Source organism: Callithrix jacchus, chromosome 12 (genome assembly GCF_049354715.1).
Source record: "Callithrix jacchus isolate 240 chromosome 12, calJac240_pri, whole genome shotgun sequence".
NCBI lineage: Eukaryota > Metazoa > Chordata > Mammalia > Primates > Cebidae > Callithrix > Callithrix jacchus.
In genome coordinates, this window is record NC_133513.1 from 22,256,663 (window position 1) to 22,279,231 (window position 22,569).

Sequence of the window (22,569 nt, forward strand, 5' to 3'; positions counted from 1 at the left end):
ATTAATCTGTACAACAAATACATGAGGAAGGGGCCATTATTATATCCCAAATTTATAGTGGAGAACCTGAGGCTTGGATAGATTTCCTGGAGGCCTCAAGATTACTAAGTAGAAAAGCTGGGATGCCAAAGAAGGTCTGTTTAACTCCAAAATTCAGGCTCATAGTTATGACTACTCTATCCCTGTAATTGAGGAAAATAACAGTGTTGGTCTGGACAACATGTGCATTTGACACCCATTGGTGTCCATTCAAATTCACACTAAGTAATGACCATGAAGCCATGCCCCATTCCTGAAAATTGTCTCAGGGAATCGAAAACCAGGAAAGAGTATGGTCTAGATTGGTTGAAGCCAACTCTCAGTATGAAAAATGTAATTCTACCTACATATGGGGGAAGAATGTAATTCCAAATAAAAGAACAATGCTGGATACCTGGGGAAGAATAGTCTCTTCTTCTCCAAGTAATTATTCAGCCCTTTCTGGATGTCCTCCAAGAGAAGGTTGGCTTCTTGAAGCTTCTCGGTCATCCGTGGCTGGTCGGCTGCCATCATAACCCGGCTATCTTTCACCTGGGTTCCATCAAAAAAGGGGAGACTCATCATGGGGTTCCCAAGTTCTGAGATTGGTCATTGCAATAATGTGTGACCAGATTATCAACTAACAGCATTCCTTATCCAGCTAACTGCCTCCTGATCTCCCTCCCAACTGCACAGGGATGAATGCTCATGGAACATGACCCTATTCCTCTGATCATTGTTGACTGGGCAGGGACTGGGACACCTGAATCCAAACAAGCCCAATTATATTTTAACCCAGGGAGTTTAGAATCCAAACCATGACATCCTATACTAGTCATGCTGAGTGAGGATCATGTTTCTTTGTGTGATGGAGTGGCAGAGCAAGCCAGTCTTGAGAGAGAGGAGTGGGAGAGACAGACAGATAGAGAGTGAGAGAGAGAGAGAGAGAGAGAGAGAGAGACTAAAGCATGGCCAGGAAAGAGGAGCTGAGATCAGAGAGATGAAGAGTTCCTAAGAGGTTTCTGCGTTCTAGATCCATCCTTTGTGAGGCTTGGCTGTACTTTTTGGTCTTGCGTTCCATGAGAAACCTGTTTGGTCTTTTCGATTGAGCTATCCTGAGTCAGTTTCTGTCACTTGCACCCAAAGAACCTTAACTAATAGAGAATTGGCTTACACTGACTGGATAATCTAAATCCCCATTTATCTCACCCCCACAAACAAAGCAGAGAAGATAAATTCCCTTGGGGAATTTATATTTTTAATAACAAAAAGGAAATAATCTTTTTAAGTGTACCTCAATTTGATCACACTTGACTTAAAAAAGAAAAATGGTTTGACCTCCTAAAAGATGCCTCTACCTGCCTTGCACACCCAGTGAACTTACCATCCTTCAAGGCTTGATCCTAGTGTTCCTGCTTTAGAAGCAGGAACAACCAATCACTCTTCTATAACATTACTTTTTCTTTTTCTTTATTTTTTTGGAGACAGAGTCTTGCTCTATCACCTAAGCTAGAGTGCAGTGGTACAATCTGGGGTCATAGCAACCTCTGCCTCCCGGGCTCAAGGGATCCTCCTGCCTCAGCCTCTGAATAGCTGGGATTACAGGCACATGCCACCATGCCCAGCTAATTTTTTGTATTTTTAGTAGAGATGGGGTTTTACATGTTGCCAGGCTAGTCTCAAACTCCTGAGCTCAAGTGATCCACCTGGCTTGGCCTCCCAAAGTGCTGGAATTACAGGCGTGAGCCACCATGCTCAGCCAAGGCAGCAAATTCTATGAAGACAGAAATCATATTCTTGCCACCTTCAAGTGTTATCTGATTCCCAGTACAACCCCTGGGTCATTGTAGGTACTGAATAAACACTTGTTAAATAACTGAGTAACCAAATGTGGATAATTGTTGGAGTTCTAAAAGGATTCTCAATCTATGTAAGGGTTATTGCATCATCCTGTAACAAATAAAACCTCGTGAAAAATGACAGTTTAATACAAACTGCCTATAGTTACTGCTTGGGAAGTGGAATTTCAAAAGGATTCTACTTTCTGTGTTACCTATTTATATTTGTAGGCTTGTATTTTTAAAAAAATATTTTTGAGATGGAGTCTCACTCTGTCTCCCAGGCTGGAGTGCAGTGACACAATCCCAGCTCACTGCAACCTCTGCCTCCCAAGTTCAAGCGATCCTCCTACTTCAGTCTTCTGAGTAGCTGGGATTACAAGCATGTACCACCATGCCCAGCAATTTTTTTTTTTGGTATTTTTAATAGAGATGGAGTGTTTCACCATGTTGGCCAGGCTGGTCTGGAACTCCTGACCTCAGTGATCCACCCACCTTGGCCTCCCAAAATGCTGGGATTACAGGCATGAGCCACTACACCGGCCATATGTTTGCATATTTAATAATAATAACTTTTGAAATTAGAAGAAGATATAAAATTGATTTTGCAAAACACCATTTAATTTACAAGTTTCAAGGAAGGTGACTAGGATGCATAATGAGTAAACATTTGTATTTCTGCTGGAAAGAGTTATTAGGCTATAAAAACTTACTGCTTGGGACATAAGCGATTTCCAGGAACTATCAACAATCCCAAATTTCCTGCCCTCTTCTGGCATCTGGGCAATAATGTCCTCTGAACTGAAGATTGGTTCCAGGTATAGCCAGGTGGCTTGGCATTTCAGCCAGGCATCCAAATTATCTTGTACGCGAACTAGCTTTTCTTCCCATTTCTGTGAATTTAGCATTTCATATCTAAATCATTAACCTGCCATTCTGCATCACTGGGCCAGAGACCGAGCAAATGGATGGAGCCATACATTTATGCATTCATTCAGTCAGTCAGTCACTTGTTTAACAAATATTTATTGAGGGCGCCCCCCCATGCTCTGGTCACTGCTCCAGGTGATGTGAACATAGCAATGAGTGAAACACACAAGAGCTTTGACCTTTATGGAGCTCATGTTCTAGCAGAATAATTATAATAGCTACACACACAATCTGCGACAAGTGATGGTCTGAGTGCTTTAAGTATATGGAACAATTTAATCCAACAGCCTTACAAGGCAGATGTTACTACAAACCTCATTTTCCAGGTGTAGAAATTGAAACACAACAGTTTAGTAATGTGCTCAAGGTCACATCACCAATAAGGAGCAGAGCCAGAATTCAAACCCAGGCAATCTGGTTTCAGAGTTTGTACCCTTAGCCTATGTCACTTCTACAAACAATGAGCACAGGAGGCCAAACCCCTACCCTTGGGTAGCTTACATTCTAGATAACTACTGCCCATAAGATGCTTTCCAAAGGCATGTGTATTTGGTGCATTCAGATCTCTTCTTCTCTTTTGACAGACAGCTGCAAAGGCTCAGCATGCCACATGCTTACTTGGATGGTTATTGCTTTCAGTCTTGCATCATTTATTTACTTATTTATTTTCGAGCCAGTTTCACTCCATTGCCCAGGCTAGAGTGCAGTGGCACAATCTTGGCTCATGGCAACCTCCACCTCCTGGGTTCAAGTGATTCTCCTGTCTCAGCCTCTCAAGAAACTGGGATTACAGGTGCCTGCCACCACGCCTGGCTAATTTTTGTGTTTTTAGTAGACGGGGTTTCACCATGTTGGCCAGGCTGGTCTTGAACTCCTGACCTCAGGCGATCCGCCTGCCTCGGCCTCCCAAAGTGCTGGGATTACAGGCATGAGCCACTGTGTCATTTATATATTTTTTTCAATTAGGACAAAGTAACTTTCTTTGTTAACTGAATGTGAAAACCTTCCCACTCCTCTGAGAAACCCACAGCTAATGAAACATGTCAAAACATTCATTTCCTCTTACCCGGCATTCTGCTTCTATTGGTTTGATGAATGGGGAACCACACATAGTCTGGGTCTTTATCACGTGATCATCAAGTAGCATTTGAATGTCATCAACTACACACAAGATGCTTGTATCCTGTAAATAAAGAGGCACCACCCTGTCAAAATTGTGAAACCTCCCCATTTTTTCCTTTTTTAAAAATTTATTTATTAGAGACAGGGTCTCTCACCCAAGCCTGAGTACAATGGCTCGATTCTAGCTCACTGCAGCCTCAAACTAATGGGCTTAATGAATCCTCCTGCCTAGCCTCCCAAGAAGTAGGTGGGACTACAGGCATATACCACCATACTTGAATTTTTTTTTTTTTTTTTTTTTTTTTTTTGGAGATGGAGTTTCACTCTTGTTTTCCAGGCTGGAGGGCAATGGCAGAATCTCGGTTTACTGCAACCTCTGCCTCCTGGGTTCAAGTGATTTGCCCTTCGCAGCCTCCCGAATAGCTGGGATTACAGGCACATGCCACCATGCATAGATAATTTTGTATTTTTAGTAAAGACAGGGTTTCACCATGTTGGCCAGGCTGGTCTCGAACTCCTGACCTCAGGTGATCTGCCCACCTTGGCCTCCCAAAGTGCTGGGATTACAGGCGTGAGCCACTGTGCTCAGACTGGATTCTTTTTTAAGAGGTGGGGGTCTCACTGTGTTGCCCAGGGTGGTCTTGAACTCCTGGCCTCAAGCGATCTTTTTGCTTCAGTCTCTTAAAGTGTTGGGATTATAGGCATGAGCCACTTCATCCAGCTACCTCCCCATTTTTCATGCTGACCCCTTAAAACCTCACAGCTTGGAACTCCACTCTAATGGGATAGGAATCGATGTCTTACAGGAGATAGGACTTCTACTTTCTTCCTTGAAAATTTTCTTAAAGATATTTAGGCTGGGTGAGGTGGCTCATGCCTGTAATCACAGCACTTTGGGAGGCTCAGGTGGGCAGATCACAAGGTCAAGAGCTCCAGACCATCCTGGCCAACATGATGAAACCCTGTCTCTACTAAAAATATAAAAATTAGCTGGGCATGGTGGTCCATGCCTGTAGTCCCAGCTACTTGGGAGGCTGAGGCAGGAAAATCTCCTGGGATTTTCCTGGGAGGCAGAGGTTGCAGTGAGCTGAGATTGCGCCACTGCACTCCAGCCTGGAGACAGAGCTAGACTCTGTCACAAAAACAACAAAAAACTTTGATTAAATAAACTTTTAATGCTTTTCTCTTGTTAATCTGTCTTTTATTATAGGAGTATTGGCAGTGAATGACCTTCATGCTAGGTGAGGAAAGGGATCACACCTTTCCACCCCTACAGCTCTTTGAGTGAAATCAAGGCACTCTGACTACTGAAACTGAACAGGGAAAGAAGTCACAAGTAGATAACATGCAGCTGGGGGAGGAGGGAGGCTTGAGAGCTTTTGGTTCTCAATCCATATTGCACCCGATAAAAACCAGGGGTGCCTTAAAAATACAGATGCCCCAGCATTCTGGGATTGGAGGACCAGGAAGAATCAACTGGGAATTTTTAAAGTATCCCAGATGATTCTACAATGCAGGTTTGGAAGCACTGCTTTAAGATTCAATGGTTGGGCCAGGTGTAGTGACTCACGCCTATAATCCCAGCACTTTGGGAGGCTGAGGTGGGCAGATCACTTGAGGTCAAGTGTTGAAGACCAGCGGGACAACATGATAAAAACCCCATCTCTATTAAAAATACAAAAATTAGCTGGGTATGGTGATGGGCACTGTAATCCCAGCTACTCAGGAGGCTGAGGCCCGAGAATCGCTTGAGCCCAGGAAGCAGAAGTTGCAGTGAGCCAAAATCAGGCAGTTGCACTCCATCTCAAAAAAAGAAAGAAAAAAAGAACCAACAGTCTGCAGGATGTATGTATCAACCTGTTGCCTCCATGATTTACAGCTCCCCAAGAGCTGCAGCCCTTATCCCTACCTCACACTCCATCCCCAAACCAAGCTAGACCCTAAAGACAGCTGAGCAAACACTTCAGGTGTGTGTACCTTCACATGCACTGTAAAAACTCCTGTGTTTTTTACAGTGCAAGCGAAAACAAAGACCTACATTCTTACTTTTCAAAATGTGATCGATATTATCTGGGAGCCTGTTAGATCTGCAGAATCTTAGGTCCCATCCCAGACCTGCTGAATCAGAACCTGCATTTTAACAAGGTCTCTGGTGATTCCTGCACGAATCAACATCTGAGAAACCCTAGTCATTGTCTGCCCCTGTGCTTCTGACGGGACTGGGAAGCCTTGGAGGTGTGTACAAGCCTGCACCTTCCCTGAGGTGCTGATTTAGGAGGCTTGCTTTGTTCCTCTGCACTGAGAAAGCTTCTTGCTCTGAATCAAAAGTCCTTTCTGAATTAAATAATGCATCTCTCTGGCAGTGCTGAGAGGGATGATTGGCACAGGAAGGCAGACAGGAGCAAAAAATCAAGATGTGAGTGATTATTCCTCTGTGAGATTTGTCACCATTCTGAATAAATTGCTTCTGTAATCTACTGCAAATAAATGGGGCTGCTTTCAAAGTGGGTGGGCGGGGGGGGAGTTGCAGTTGGAGTGAGACTCACAGTGTCCCTGTATTTCACAAAGGTGAACATCACGTTAACCCAGTCTAACTTCATTTTATCCAAGTTTTTCTCCAGAGAGTATTCCTTGCTGGCGGCTGCACCAATGGGCTCCAATCTAAGGAGAGAACACAACAGCAGCAACATCAACAGGAGGAGGCAGAGAAGACACGTCAGAGGAGGAATTTTAGGTCAGGAATGGTGGCTCACACTTGAATCCCAGCACCCTGGGAGGCCAAGGAGGATTGCTTGAGGTTGGGAGTTCGAGACCAGCCTGGGCAACATAGCAAAACCCCATCTCCACTACAGACACAAAAATTAGCTGGGTATGGCGTGTACCTGTAGTCCCAGCTACTCAGGAGGCTAAAGTGGGAGGATCACCTGAGCCTGGGAGGTAGAGGCTGCAGTGAGTGGAGATCATGATTGCACTACTGCACTCCGGGAAACCAAACCAAAACCAAACTGGTTTGGTTTGCACCAGACAAAACCAAAATGGAGTCACTCAAGCTACATGGCATGTCATCCAACTAAATCTTTAAGGAAGGAGATAGATCCCAAAACAGGACCATTTTTCCTGAAAACAGGAGATTCCAGTCTACCTGAGTCAGCAAATAAGGAAGTTCCCTTTGCTTGAATGAACTCTTGTAAAAAAATAACCTGATATTAATCAATCTTTTTTTTCTTTTTCGTATTGTTCTGTTTCCTTATAAAACTTACCATTATGCTACTGCCTAGTAGGAGCTCTCATTCTGTTTTGGAAAACAGAGGCTTTCCTGATTCATGAATCTTGATTAAAAGCCAATTAGACTATAACTAAATTTGTGGTACCTTTGTCTTTTGATGAGCCCTGGCAAAGGAACACAGGCTGGGTAACTGTCATGGGAGCTGTCCCGTACGTTCTAGCGTGCTTAGCAGCATCTGTGGGCTCTACCCACTAGATACAGCAGCAGACTCCCCAGCCCTGTCCCCATCTGTTGCCAGTTGTGACAACCAAAAATGTCTCCAGATCTTTCCAAGTGTCCCTTCGGGATGGGAAATGGGCTCCAGTTGAGAACCCCTGTTGTAAGGTCACTAAAATAAGACCTCTTTTTTCCATTTTTGTTTATGCCTTATTTGCCCATATTCTGATTTCTTTTCTTTTTTTTTTAATTGAGACAGAGTCTCACTGTGACACCCAGGCTAGAATGTAACCGATCTCGGTTCACTGCAACCTCTGCCTCCCAGATTCAAGCGATTCTCCTACCTCAGCCTCCCAAGCAGCTGGGATTACAGGTGCCCACCACCACACCCAGCTAATTTTTGTATTTTTAATAGAGACGGGGTTTCACCATATTGGCCAGGCTGGTCTTGAACTCCTGACCACAAGTGATCCACTCACCTCAGCCTCCCGAAGTGTCGGAATTACAGGCATGAGCCACCGTGCCTACACTGTATTCTGATTTCTTATTGAGATTTTGAACCTGTTAATTTATGTGATGGCTCTTGCTCCACTTCCCATCCCTCCCCCTTTCAAAAACACCTACTATTTTCCTGATACTGGGTCCACCTATCCATGGCCCCTCTGTTCCACGGAAAGGGGCATAAGGGGAGAGAGAGAAGCTCTGTTCTAGAAATAGCATTCAAATGGAAACATTCTCACACACACAAACTCCAGGGGAATCCGGAGAAGGCAAGAAAGCAAGAGAAGAGACTTTTTTTTTTTTAAATTAAGATGGAGTCTTGCTCTGCCGCCCAGGCTAGTGTACAGTGGTGCTACCTTAGCTCACTGCAACCTCCATCTCCTGGGTTCAAGCAATCCTCTGGCCTTAGCCTCCCAAGTAGCTGAGACTACAGGCATGTGCCACGATGCCTGGCTAACTTTTGTAATTTTAGTAGACACAGGGGTTTCACCATTTTGGCCAGGCTGGTCTGGAACTCCTGACCTCAAGTGATCTGCCTGCCTCTACCCCGCAAAGTGCTGAAATTACAGGTGTGAGCCATTGTGCCCAGCCGAGAAGAGACTTCTTATTGTACCAGGTTTCATACAATTTTAAAGCTCAGGGAGCCTTGTTGCTTTGTTTGTTTAAAGAAGAGAAAACCAAGGCCCAGAAAGGCTGAATGCTTTTGCCCCCAGTCACTGAGAGCTGGGCTTGAAGCTCAGGTTCAAAGAACATTTTTTTTTTAATTCCCTTTAAAATAAAATCCGTGACTCCATTTTCTAGTCATAACCATCATCAGCTCTGCAGCTAAAAATAGATGCTTCACCAATACTAGTCAGGAGGTGGTGACTAAATAGCCTAAAGCCACCCTATGCCACCAGGAAAAAAACAAACAGCCCGATATGGGACAATCAGACCACTGTGGGAACTCACAGATCCTTTGACCAAAACCTTTCCTGAAGGAAAGGATAAGCCCTTACTTCTCAATGAATTTGCTGAATCCTAATTCCAGCATATCTGAGAGGCAGGTCGTTTCGGTGGGCTTTATCTCGTAGCCGACAATCTCACTGATCTGCAAAGAAAAGATGAAAGCACGAGACAGAAAATTGATAACAATATCCGGGACTGGAACTAAGATCCAGAACAAATAAACTCAATAGGGCTCTCCATTTTAAACACACAAAATACACATTATCCACAAAATCTAACGATATATCTAAAGATATACAAAGACTCAAAACAAGGGGATGGAAAAAAACTCACCAACCAAATGGAGAGCAAAAATAAATAAATAAAAAGCAGGAGTTGCAATTCTCACACTTAATAAAATAGATTTCAAAGCTACAAGGATGCAAGGGTAAAAGGATTAATGTAACAATAAGAGATCTTAACACCCAGATACATAAGACACATAATGAGATTTAGATTCAACGAGACAACAAATTGATAACGATATCCAGGACTTGAACTCAGAGCCAGAACAAATAAACACAATAGAGGTCTCCATTTTAAACACATATAATATGCATTAACCACTTTAAACACTCAAAATATTGATCGGCCATTATTGAAACCCATTTTAGGAATGAAGTAATATTCCTTTTTCCCTCTTTTTCTTTTTTTCCCCTTCTTTAAAAAAAAAAAAAGAAAAGAAAAGAAAAGACGAAAGCAAGTGTGTATTATCTCAGGCGGTGCTGTCCAGTAGAACTTTCTGTGATAATGAAGATGTTCTTTTTATCTGCACTGCTCAGTGGAATAACCACCAGCAGCAGGTGGCTGCTGAGCACTGGAGATGTGGCTAGTGTGACTGATGAATTTATTTTTAAATTAAATTAAAGAAAGTTTTTTGAGACAGGGTCTCACTCTGTCTCCCAGGCTGGAGTACAATAGCACCATCATAGCTCACTGCCGCTTTGACCTCCCAGGCCCAAGTGATCCTCCCACCTCAGCCTCCCCAGTGGCTGGGGCCACAGGCGCACGTCATTGTGCCTGGCTAATTTTTAAATTTACTGTAGAGATGAGGTCTTGCTGTGTTGCTGAGAGTGGTCTCAAACTCCTGGCCTCAAGTGATCCTCCCTCTTCAACCTCCCAACGTTGTCATATTACAGTAGTGAGCCACCACACCCAGCTAATTTTAATCAGACAGGGTCTTGCTCTGTTGCCCAGGCTGAAGTGCAGTGATGTGATCATGACTCACTGCAGCCTTGACCTCCCAGGCTCAAGTGATCCTCCTGCCTCAACCTCCTGAGCAGCTGGGACCACAGGCATATACCTCTATGCCTGGCTAATTTTTTCTTTAAAAAATTTTTTTTGTAGAGATGAGGTCTCTTTATGTTTTCTAGGCTGGTCTTGAACTCCTGGGCTCAAGAAATACTCTCACCCTGATCTCACAAAATACTGGGATTACAGGTGTGAACCATCATGCCAACCCCCCTTTACTTTTTAAAATGTGGCTACTAGATACTTTAAAATTATTGGCTGGGCATAGTGCCTCACTCCTATAATCCCAGCACTTTGGGAGGCTGAGGCAGGTGGATCACTTGAGGTCAAGAGTTCAAGACTAGCCTGGCCAGCATGGTGAAAACCTGTCTCTACTAAAAATACAAAAATTAGCCAGGCGTTGTGGCATGTGCCTGTAGTCCCAGCTACTTGAGAGGTTGAAACATAAGAATCACTTGAACCCAGGAGGCAGAGGTAGGTCTGAGCCGAGATCGTGTCACCGTAATCCAGCCTGGGTGACAGAGTGAGACTCTGTCTAAAAAAAAAAAAAAAAAAAACTACACAAATGGCTCACATTATATTTCTACTAGTTACAGAGGGCCAGTTTTGGCATCTATCAATGCAGTTTCTCCCTAAGATCAAATGTTACCTTGTTCTGTTTTACTTTTTTTTTAGCAGTTAAAATTTTGTTATTTAAAAATTTTTCTTTTTCCATACTTTTTTTTTTGAGACAGAGTCTTGCTCTGTTGCCCAGGCTGGAGTGCAATGGCACAATCTTGGCTCACTGCAACCTCTGCTTCCAGGATTCAAGTGATTTTCCTGCCTCAGCCTGCCAAGTAGCTGAGATTATAGGCTCACATCACCATGTCTAGCTAAATTTTGTATTTTTAGTAGAGATAGGGCTTCACTATGTTGGCCAGTCTGGTCTCAAACTCCTGACCTGAGGTGATCTGCCCACCTCTCCCTCCCAAAGTGCTGGGAATAACAGGCGTGAGCCACCGCACCTGGCCTTTTTCCATACTTGATTATTTAAAGACAGGCCAGGTGCGGTGGCTCACGCCTGTAATCCCAGCACTTTGGGAGGCTGAGACAGGTGGATCATAACGTCAGGAGTTCGAGACCAGCCTGAACAACATGGTGAAACCCCATCTCTTAAAAAAAAAAAAGACAAAGTTATTTTTAAAACATGCACCCTGACAGAAAAGACACCTGACAAACAAAACTAGCAAATTAATCTTCCACTTTTGCATCTGCAAAAAATGTTTCAACAAACAGAAGCGAACAAGCATTGTAATAGAGAGCATACATCTGTATGTGCAGGGCTCCTTTGTGTGCAAAACTAGGAGAAACTGTGGGTCAAACCAAGCAAACGAGGGTGGAAAAAACATTAAAACTCATCACAATTGAGTTAAAGCAGAGTGTGAGTGAAATTTGTGAAGAATACAAAACTTCTGCCTGTTCTGAGGAAGACCCACTATGGGAAGAAGGAATGTAAAGAATATACCCTCTAATTTGACAAATAATATACATGACTGTCAGGAACAGATGCATCTGGGGTACTCAGGTGTAGTATTCCAGATGCATCTTTTCCTGACAATTATGTATTTCTGAACAAAAATAATTTGGTCTCATAAATGTCTTTCCATCTCATTTATACTCTGGGTCCCTGGAATATCCTTACCAGTCATCTTCTGAGTTTTGTTTGAATGAAAAGAAAATATACTGTGAAAATAATAACAAACCAGATACTGAACATGTTTTTAACAGAGACCAGGAGTCTTGTTTGTTTGTTTGTTTTGAGATGAAGTTTTGTTCTTGTTGCCCAGGCTGGAGTGCAATGGCACAATCTCAGCTCACTGCAACCTCCGCCTCCCAGGTTCAAGTGATTCTCCTGCCTCAGCCTCCCAAGCAGCTGGGACTACAGGTGTGCACCACCACACCCAGCTAATTTTTGTATTTTTAGTAGAGATAGGGTTTCACCATATTGGCCAGGCTGGTCTCGAATTCCTGACCTCAGGTGATCCACCCGCCTTGACCTCCCAAAGTGTTGGGATTATAGGCATGAGCCACAGAGCATGGCCAGACCAGGAAACATTTTATAATGTCACAGAAAATACAAAAGAAAGGAACCCAGAAATAGTTATTGTTGACATAAAGGAAGACCAAGAGTGTTATAGGCACATGATGATAAAAATAACCAAAATAACACTGACTGCAAATAGGACATCAGAAATATACCTTAGGGAGTGATCCAAAAAGCCTTTCAGATTTGTGGTGTCCATCTTGTTTTAAACCACAGTAGCAACTCCTTTGCTGTTATCTGTAAAGTCTGTGCCCCAAACATAAAGCTCTAACTTTTTCTGCCTATGTTCTGCAAATGACCAGAACCCCCAGCACTGCCATGGCCTGGCTTCAGAAGATCCAGCTTAGACTCCAGTGCTACAGGTGTTAATCCTTCAGATCCCCCTGCCAGAGCTGGCATCCGTGCCAGTGGATCTCCGAATTTAGGCATCAGGGCAGAGAATGACATCCCCAAGCCTGGGGCTGTCCCTGGGGTGGCCTGTGGTGTGACCTACATACACTGCTGGGAGGAATGGGATCTGCGTAGGGGTGGCCTGGAGGGTATCAGGGGCCTTTGTCCTTTCTGAACTTGACTCTTAACTGCTTAGCCCACTGTGCTTCCATTTAGGGGCTCACTGTTGTTTGTAGGGTGCCAGACCCCATTTGTTGGGCCCCAGATGTTGGGATCCAGCCCCACCCTGTACGTGGGCGCCCTTAGTCCCGGCAGTAACAAGGGATTGAGGAAAGGAAATAAAGACAGAGACATAAGAGTAGAATTTACAGCATCGGTCCAGGGGACCAACACAAGCGTGGAAAACACACTGGCCCTGAGCTCTGGGCTCCAAACACTTATTATGTGCACAGTCTCATTGATCTTATGGGCATGGAAAGGGAGGGTAAAGATTTAGGTAAGATAGCCAGGTGGAGAGCATTTGAGATCCTTCTAAGACATGCTGAACTAGTACTGAGTTTACCACGGATTGCAACAGAAGTATAGCGAATTAGGGACCACCCGGTCTGACCACTCCCAATGCATCAAGGGGCTTTTATCTCCCAAGCATTGAGGACATAGAGCAAGATCAGACTAGTGAAATCCCATCTCTACTAAAAATACAAAAAGTAACCAAGTGTGGTGGCACATGCCTGCAGTCCCAGCTACTCAGGAGGGTGGGGCAGGAGAATTGCTTGAATCTGGGAGGCGGAGGTTGTAGTGGGCTAAGATCACGTCACTGCACTCCAGCCTGGGCAACACACTGAGATTCCATCTCCAAACAAAAACACAAAAAACCAGAAGCAGACTCAGACAGCCTGTGCCTTGTCTGTACAGCGCTTCATCCTCGCTTAGGTCTCGAGTCTAAAGACTTTTTGGGAAATGAAAGTAGCGTCTCCCTACAAAATCCCTGACTCTCTTATATATTAAGGCCTCTGTCTCCCTAGGAAGAGCAAAGTGCTCCTTGTCACTGTGTCACCACTGGTTCCTTTCAGAGAGAATTTCCTCAGTCTTATACTTGTTTTTTTCCCCGTTTCCCAGGCTGGAGTGCAGTGGTGCGATCATAGCGTGATGCAGCCTTGACATCTGGAGCCCAAGCAATCCTCCCACCTCAGCCTCCCAAGTAGCTCGGACTACAAATGTGCACCACCATGCCTGGCTAATTAATTAATTAATTAGGGAGAGACGGGGTCTCACTCTATTGCCCAGGCTGGGCCCAAACAGCTTCTCAAACTGTTGGGATTGTGGTCATGAGCCACCATGCCTGGCCTTGAAAGTGGCTCTGAACGGGGGCGGGGTACAGGCCAAGTCAGAGAAGAATCTGCCCAAAGAAAGCCATATTCATTTCCACTTCCGCACAGAGCAACTCTCTGCTAGAGGGCGTTTCAAGGCCATTGCGAGGCCTTGGATGTGATGATTATTTTAGAAACACAGTGAGTTTTCTTTTTTCTGCTTAGTGTTCACACCACACTTGTCACCCTCACACTTGGTTGCTCATAAAAATCCCAACTATTTTTAAGGAGAATATTATTCTAATTTATAGGCCCAGAGGGCTGAAAAAAGAGTGCAAAATGAGTTCTGAACCTGTTTGACAATGAAGGGCCACACCAAAGTCATCCTAAGTGAAGTCATCCTAAGTGGACATCATCTGGTATTATTAGCAACCCCCAGGGAGGGATGTGACTTTCTTTTTTGTGCATCCTGGGTCAAGGAGCAACTTAAGGTCCCGTCACTGTATTGAGAGGACATATACATCCTTGTTACATCTTGGAGGCCAAGATTGGAGGCTCTTGGCTTCCAAAAGCCCATCTGCTTAGAAAGCAGGAAGGAGACCCTTTATGGCCATTCACTGGAACGACACTGAACCAACCACCAGCAATATGGGTTCCAGGGACAGGGCCAACCTGTTCACGGGGCAGGGAGTTTATTTTCTTCCTTCAGAAGGCTTACCACTCTCATTTGCTATCCCTTTGGCCTTAAGGAAATTCTCCTTTCAGAAAGGAGAAGCTTGAGTTAGTAATGTTTCCTGCCTTCCCAAGGACCGCGAGGGCCAGGTCTGGGCTGGGCTGCTCGGGGCCGGGCAGTGATTGATAGAAACCTGTTGCCAATGCCGGTCTTTCATTCCTGGGTTGCAAGAAATACTGAGGATGGGAAGGTGCTGCTTGAACTTATCGATCTTGATCTTTACATTCTCTGCTAGGCGCTTGGGTGCAGGCGCATCAGATAAGGTCTTGATCAGTTTATACGTTGTCCTCCACATATTCCCTATCTCCTCCGTGATTTGCTCAGCATTCAGTAAGAAGAGGGGTCCTGAAAGAGAAAGAGTGAGGGAAGAGTCGGACCATCGCATAGGTGTTAGTCATGCATACCTTTAATCCCCTGAACTTAGAGCTGTGCCTCCTGTATCCTTTGGAGACTGGAACACATACAGGCTTTGAGGATCTGAAACCTGCACTTAGCCAGTGGAATCTTGGGTATGATACAGGACTTTTCTAAGCGCCAACAGTATCTCCTGTGATCACAGGGGTAATAATGGATACCCCGGAGGGTGATTTTGGAAATTCACAGAGATAATGTACAGTGGCTAACATATTGCCTGGAATATAATGGATGTACAATTGGCATATCAATAGTTATTACCATGTTTTTTTGGCCAGTTGCAGTGGCTTTCACTTGTAATGCCAGCATTTGGGGAGGCCAAGGTGGGAGGACTGCTTGAGCCTAGGACTTTGAGACCAACCTGGGCAACACAGTGAGGACCCTGTCTCCACAAACAATAAGAAAAATTAAAAAAGAAAACGAATTGTTATTATTGGCTTTAGAAGCTGTTATAGTAGTAATAAAAAGTGCTTCACAAAAGCTGTGAAATACTAACCATTGGGGAAAGGTGAATGGAGATATGAGAGGTCTCTGTGTTGTTCTGGCAACTTTTATGTAAGTTTGAAATTATTTTAAAAACAGGGCAGGGCACAGTGGTTCACATCTATAATCCTAGCACTTTGGGAGGCTGAAGCAGGCAGATTGCTTGAGCTCAGGAGTTCAAGACCAGCCTGGGCAACATGGTCAAACCTTGCCTCTATCAAAAATGTAAAAAAATCAGCCAGGTGTGGTGGTGCGCTCTGTAGTCCCAGCTACCCAGCTATTTGGGAGGCTGAGGTGGGAGGACCACTTGAGCCTGGGAGGTAGAGAATGCAATGAGCCAGGACAGTGCCACTGCTCTCCAGCCTGGACAACAGAGTGAGACTCTGTCTTAAAAAAAAAAAAAAAAAAAAAAAAGAACAAAGAAAAAAGAAATTATCAAAAACAAAGAGTGACATCTCATTTTAAAAATTTGTCCAAAACATTAATTTCCTTCCCTTTCCTTTATTTTGCTAAGAACCTTTAGCATTTGGGTTTCACATTTGGCTAAGACCTTTCCATGCTGCTGCTCCCTGCTTAGATATTTCAAATTAGTATGAATTCTTGCTATGTGATGTTGCTAACTTATTCAAAAATACTTTTCTTTCAGGACTGCTGAAACTAAATATAACTTTGTTAATTTAACACGCTTCATCAACCCAACATTTTTGTGGAGTAATCAAAAGTTTAAATTTTAAAAAAAGTCAGTATCGGCCAGGGGCAGTGGCTCACGCCTGTAATCCCAGCACTTTCAAGGCTGAGGCAGGCGGATCACGAGGTCAAGAGATTGAGACCATCCTGGCCAATGCCGTGAAACCCCATCTCTACTAAAAACACAAAAAAAGTAGCTGGGCGTGGTGGCACGTGCCTGTGGTCCCAGCTACTAGAGAGGCTGAGGCGGAAGAATCGCTTGAACCCAGGAGGCAGAGGTTGCAGTGAGCTTATATTGCACCATTGCACTCCAGCCTGGTGACAGAGCAAGACTCCGTCTCAAAAAAAAAAAAAGTGAGTATCTTTCATGCACCAGGAAATATTGAAGGTGCTGGGCTAGAAGGCGCCTACGCGACAAGTGAGTAGCCTCTACTCGGGAGGGTTTGGCTGAATTATCACAGTGACTTTCCCAGTAGGATGAATAAATTAGGTAAGGCTAACACTTCATTGTTCCCACTCTATAGTTGTAAGAGTGAAGCACAAACAAAGTGACTTGCCTGGGTTATTTGCAATCAGTCAGGCAAACAGGAGTAGTAGTATTTCTGTTAGAAGCAATTTCCTTCGGTTTATGATTGTCTAGAGACAGCCTGAACTGGCAAATCTATATCTACAACAAGAGAGAACATAAAATCGTCCTGGGATTTTAGACTGCTATTTGAAGAATGGGTATGGATCCCTTTATCTACATGCCTTGGTAGCTTCTCAGTTCATAGCTTATGGCAAGACTATATTCTGAAATTCTAACTCTGATCTCAAAGGATAAGACAGCAGGTGGAAATTTTTGTAGCTCTGTGGATACAGTCAAGATTCAAGTATGGAGGCTGCAGGGAACATTAATAGCTTCTGAGGTCCTGTCCAGCTCAGACATCCTGGAGTTCTAAGAAACACTGCTGAAGTCATTCTTCAAGGTGAATACTCTTCAGCCCCATGAATGTAAACAAATAACTTTTAGGCAAAAGAGCAATGTGAGGTCATGCAATTAACCACGTTTGCCTATTCTAACTCCCCATTAAATGATCAAAGGCAGATAATACAGGGAAAACATGTGTCTCTAATGGAAACTAGAGAAGGTGCCATCCAAATGTGAGTGACAGGGAGGGATTTTGTAGGATATTCATAGTTTTCCAAGTTTAACAGGCATCAGAACTGCCAGGAGGGCTTGTTAAAACAGATTTCTGGGCCCCATTCCCAGAGTTTCTGAGTCAGGTCTGGAGCAAGGGAGGGCTCAAGATTTTTGCATTTTTAACACGTTCTCAGTTAATGAGAATGCCGCTTTGTCCTGGAACCATACTTTGAAAGCCACTGCAAGGGAAAAGTGAAGTGACACTCACTACGAATCCCATCGCAGAACTTGCTGCTTATCCATGGACAGGGATATGTCTAGCAAAGTAACAGCCCTGCCAAAGCTGGTGTTTAACAAAGGCAGCTTGATCCCTTGATAAAATATTCCGCTCAATAACAGCAGAATACACATTCTTTTTTATTGCAAATAGAACATTTACCAAGGTGAATCTTATTCTGAGTCACCTTGAAAATAAGTAAAATCATGCAGTGTCTTTTATGACCATAATGGAATTAAATTAGAAATAACAATAAAAACATAACAAGAAAATCTCCAATGACCTGAAAATTAAACAACACACTTATAAATAATCCATGGGTCCTAGAGGCGTCTCAAAGGAAATTAGAAAGTCTTTTAAATTGAACAAAATTTGTGAAGTACAACTATAAAGGAGAAATTTATAACATTAAAAAGGGAGAAAGTTCTAAAATCAATCATCCAAGTTGCTACCTTAAGTAACTAGAAAAAGAAAAGCAAGATAAACTAACTTTGAGGCAATAAAATTCTTACCTTTGGGAGGAAAATAATGCTCTTCCTCCCTGCCCCCCTTACCCCATATTGGATCAATCACTGAGTCCTGTTGATTCCAACTCCTCAATACCTTTCTGGACCCCAGGTCCTAGAGTAAAAGGGTGTCTATGGCACCCTGGCCTTTCCTGAAGCAGAACCATCATAAAACTGCCATCTGTTCTTCCACCATCGGCAACTCAAAGTCGTGACTCTGGGTGGCTGCCTATTGTATTTTATCCTGAAAATAGATCTGGCTCTTTCTCCACCTTCTATTTTTATTATCACATCAAAAAATTTTGACTGTGGATACCTTAATATGGAGTGTCAAAATCTGATTAAAAGTCCAGACAGATTTTTTTTTGTTTTTTTTTTGAGACAGAGTCTTGCTCTGTTGCCAGGCGCCAGGCTAGAGTGCAGTGGTGTGATCTCAGCTCACTGCAACCTCCGTCTCCCCGGTTCAAGCAATTCTACTGCCTCAGCCTCCTGATTAGCTGGGACTACAGGTGCATGCCACCATGTCCAGCTAATTTTTGTATTTTTTAGTTGAGAGGGGGTTTCACCATGTTGGCCAGGATGGTTTCTATCTCTTGACCTCATGATCCACCTGCCTCGGCCTCCCAAAGTGTTGGGATTACAGGCGTGAGCCACTGTGCCCAGCCAAGTCCAGACAGATTCTTAAATGCAACCTGGATTTCAGAAGTGGCTGGGTGGATCCTGCACCCATCCCCATCTGTCCCAGCAGAGTGAGATCACCACATACCATTCATCCATTCCTCAGACTTGGTACTGAACTCATAGGCTGTCGTCCACAGCTGCTCATAAGGCACTTTGTTAATCAGCATGGCTTGCAGAAGAGGATAGGTACTCTTGTCCTTTTCCAATAGCTCTTCCTCCTTATTGATCAGCTGAAAGGCAAAAGGAGATGCTGTTTATGGGATGAGTTGTTCTCCTAAACCCTAGAAGGCACCATGGCAAATTCCTCAGCGCCTTGAAAACCAAGTGGAGGGAAATGCTTGTTCAGCTGAAGAGTAAGAGAGGGAACTAAAGCAGGAACTCAAGCATTACTGTCCCTCTGCCACCTCCAAGGACCTTGGCAGCTGAGGTCTGTCTGGTTGAAACTGTAGGATAATCAGCTCGTTGTGTCTTCAGCAGTTAGATCATCTGGCACATAGCAAATAATCAACACCCTTTGAACAAATAAGGGAACTTGTCACTGAGATCAGCTATAGTGACATTTCATAAATTTGGCTATCTTAAGAATACTTAATTCTGTTATGACAGTTTTAATGTTGCTTTTGCCCTTTCATCTCTGTTTCCACTCTACGATAGCCATATCTGTTTCATAATTTTCATATGTACTTTAGCTACTTATATGAAGTCACCTCCTTGTACCAACTTGCCCCGGAGGTAAGAATTTTAATGGTTAAACAACTTACCAGCTGACCTTTGGGGAAAGTTACTTAGCTTCTTCAAGGCTTAGTTCTCTTACTTCAGGGATAAGTGAGGATAATAACAGTACCTAACCCAAAGCTGTGTTACAGGCATTAAATGAAATATCGCATATGAAACTCTTCATCATTGCTAAGCACACAATAAATGCTTAATATATGTGAGCATTAACCTTATTATAATTTCTTCTTTGGGTGCTCAGTAACTAACAAAGGGAAAAGTCTGGTGTCATGAAGGGATGTGGGAAAAGGTAGTTGAAAGTACCAATGAGCTGAGCACTGTGGCTCATGCCTGTAATCCCAGCACTTTGGGAGGCTGAGGCAGGTGGATCACTTGGGGTCAGGAGTTCAAGACCAGCCTAGCCAACAAGGCAAAACTCCATCTCTACTAAAAATACAAAAAATTAGCTGGGCATGGTGGCACATGCCTGCAATCCCAACTACTTTGGAGGCTGAAGCAGGAGAATCGCTTGAACCCAGGAGGTGGCAGTTGCAGTGAGCTGAGCTCACACTACTGCACTCTAGCCTGGATATCAGAGTGAGACCCTGTCTTAAAAACAAAAAAAGAAAGTACCAATGAAATAACTGGCTAATGAGTTAATCAATACTATCCACCTGTTAAGAAACTGGAAATACGCAAGCAAGGATCAGAACCAAAAGAGCAGTAGAGCATCATAAGTCCCCATCTCAAGATCCCAAACCTCAAATTCCACCAGCGCCTGATCTAGGTTCTTTGAAAGCTCATTAAGCTTTTCAACATTGTGCTTCATTTCTTCCATAGTCATCACTTCACGCTTCCTAAAACCTTCCAGTTCTTTGTGGTAGACCTCAAGTTTCGACTCAAATTCTGAGCACCTGAAAGTAAAGACAGCCTGGTCACATTTGGACTTTGCATTTTGTGCACTTTTAAAACATCAGCTCTGTTTGCCCATATTTAAGCCTGCAGTTAATTTGACCAGGTACCTGCAGATTTCCTCCCCGCATCCTCTCCACTCCATCTCTCTACCTCTCTCTCTCAAAATAAATGAAGATGAAACAATAAGTCAAACTACCTATAAGACCACCTCCCAGAAATGGAGCTGCTGTGAGCCTGTCGGTGGTTAAACATTTCCAGGTGTTTTTCTGTACAGGTAAATTTGTATAAGATATATGTACATATATACATACTATTTATCCATTCAGCCATTAGACATTTGTTATTGAGTGCCTAATACATCCTAGAACTGCCCTAGGCATCAGGAATATATCTGTGAAGTGTGCTATTAAGCTTTCCACCTTCATGGAGCTTGTATTTTAATTGAGGGAGACCTAGACAACAGACATGTATGGATGGATGGATGGATGGAAAGATAGATAGATGAATGGATGATGGATGAATGGCTGGATAGATGGATGGATGAATAAATTCATAGACAAGACAAACAATACGTTATTTTTGTTAGTGATAAATGCTGTGGAGAAAATAAAACAGGGCAGAGTAACTAGCAGACAGACGTGGTGGGCTGCGGTAGCTAGAGTGATCGGGGTGACCTTTCCAGAGATTTATCGATTTCATCCACATGATCAACAAAGCAGGTCTCAGTGCTCCCCTTTTCTAATGAGGTAGAATAATATAGCATCAAGTGAACAGGGTCTTGAGCCAGACAAGCTAGATTCAAATTCCCACCTTGCCACTTAGTAGCTAAGTAGTCTTGGGAAAGTTACTTAAACTCTATGCCTCAGGTACATAAAACAAGGATAGAAAAAGTACCAGCTTAATAGTTAAAGTCAACAAGAACAAAAACAGCTCAGAATTGAGCCTAGTATACAATAGTCAATATACAAGTGTTCGCTCACATTCACTAAAATGTAAACTCTATAAATACAGTACATTTTTGTGTATTTTTTTTAACCCAGCCCTGATCAAGAAAATAAATATGTGTCTTGTCTCCTTAATTCCTTGTTGTGTCTTTAGCAGTTAGACCATCTGGCATATAGCAAATAATCAATACTCTTTGAACAAACTAGGGAACTTGTCACTGAGATCAGCTATAGTGACATTTCATAAATTTGGCTATCTTAAGAATACTTAATTCTGTTATGACAGTTTTAATGCTGCTTTTTTCTTAAACTCAATTTTAGAGAATTTATTTTCAAGTGGTTTGACTTGAGCTTTCTTTCTTTTCCTTTCTCTCCTTCCTTCCTTCCTTCCTTCTTCTCTTCCTTTTTGACAGAGTCTCGCTCTGTTGCCCAAGCTGGAGTGCAGTGGTGCAGTCTTGGCTCATTGAACCTCCCTCTCATGGGTTCAAGTGATTCTCCTGCCTCAGCCTCCTGAGTAGCTGGTATCATGAGGTGCCCACCACCACGCCCAGCTGATTTTTGTATTTTTTGCAGGCACGGGATTTCACCATGTTGGCCAGGCTAATCTCAAACTCCTGACCTCAGGTGATTTGCTCGTCTTGGCCTCCCAAAGTCCTGGGATTACAGGCATGAGCTACATATTCTGGCCGCCATTCCTTTTCTCAGCTTTTTAGTTTTGTTTTGTAATAAGCTGTCAGATTCTGGTTGGTGTTCATTTTTAAGAATATCCTTAGTGTAAAAACGTTTTTTTCATTCATCCATTAAAATGGTGAACATCCACTATATACAAGGAACCATGTTCTATCTGAATCTTTTGGCTTTGGTGAAACACAATCTCAGGTGCTCTCCCTAAGTAAGACCTCTTCCCTCCTTCGTCCAGGATGCCAAAGTGTTTTTTATTACACTTTTATGGCAGAGAACAGCAGCTCACATCCCTGAGTCATCCCTCACGTAAATTTCATATAACTTCCAGAACCACAGAATCTACCACTGAGTCAGATGCGAAACTTAATTTTTCTCCTGCTGTCTATGCAGTTAGGTGCTGCTAAGTGCCTTTTCACATCAGTAAATTCTTTTTGAAGCTCCAAATACTATACTCACATAGAAATCTCTGATGAAAGCAGTTTTGAATTCCTCCCAGAGGGCAACAGCATGTAAGCTCCGTGATTACCTTAAAATAT

The 22,569-nt window shown here is 43.3% G+C and overlaps 1 protein-coding gene across 6 annotated transcripts in view; it reads right to left on the reverse strand.

Moving 5' to 3' along the window:
- Positions 1 to 22,569, reverse strand: part of DNAH3 (dynein axonemal heavy chain 3) — a 188,326-nt gene that overhangs the window by 120,726 nt on the left and 45,031 nt on the right. For 5 of the 6 annotated variants that reach the window (XM_078344833.1, XM_035267124.3, XM_078344832.1 and 2 more), the window contains 8 exons: positions 20,251 to 20,404; positions 18,862 to 19,006; positions 14,739 to 14,950; positions 8,850 to 8,941; positions 6,455 to 6,569; positions 3,853 to 3,969; positions 2,570 to 2,749; positions 434 to 570 (listed from right to left, as the gene is read on the reverse strand). In XM_078344833.1, the coding sequence (XP_078200959.1) occupies positions 434 to 570; positions 2,570 to 2,749; positions 3,853 to 3,969; positions 6,455 to 6,569; positions 8,850 to 8,941; positions 14,739 to 14,950; positions 18,862 to 19,006; positions 20,251 to 20,404 (1,152 nt within the window). The remainder of the gene's footprint in view (positions 1 to 433; positions 571 to 2,569; positions 2,750 to 3,852; positions 3,970 to 6,454; positions 6,570 to 8,849; positions 8,942 to 14,738; positions 14,951 to 18,861; positions 19,007 to 20,250; positions 20,405 to 22,569) is intronic. The other variant, XM_078344834.1, reaches the window with a different exon arrangement.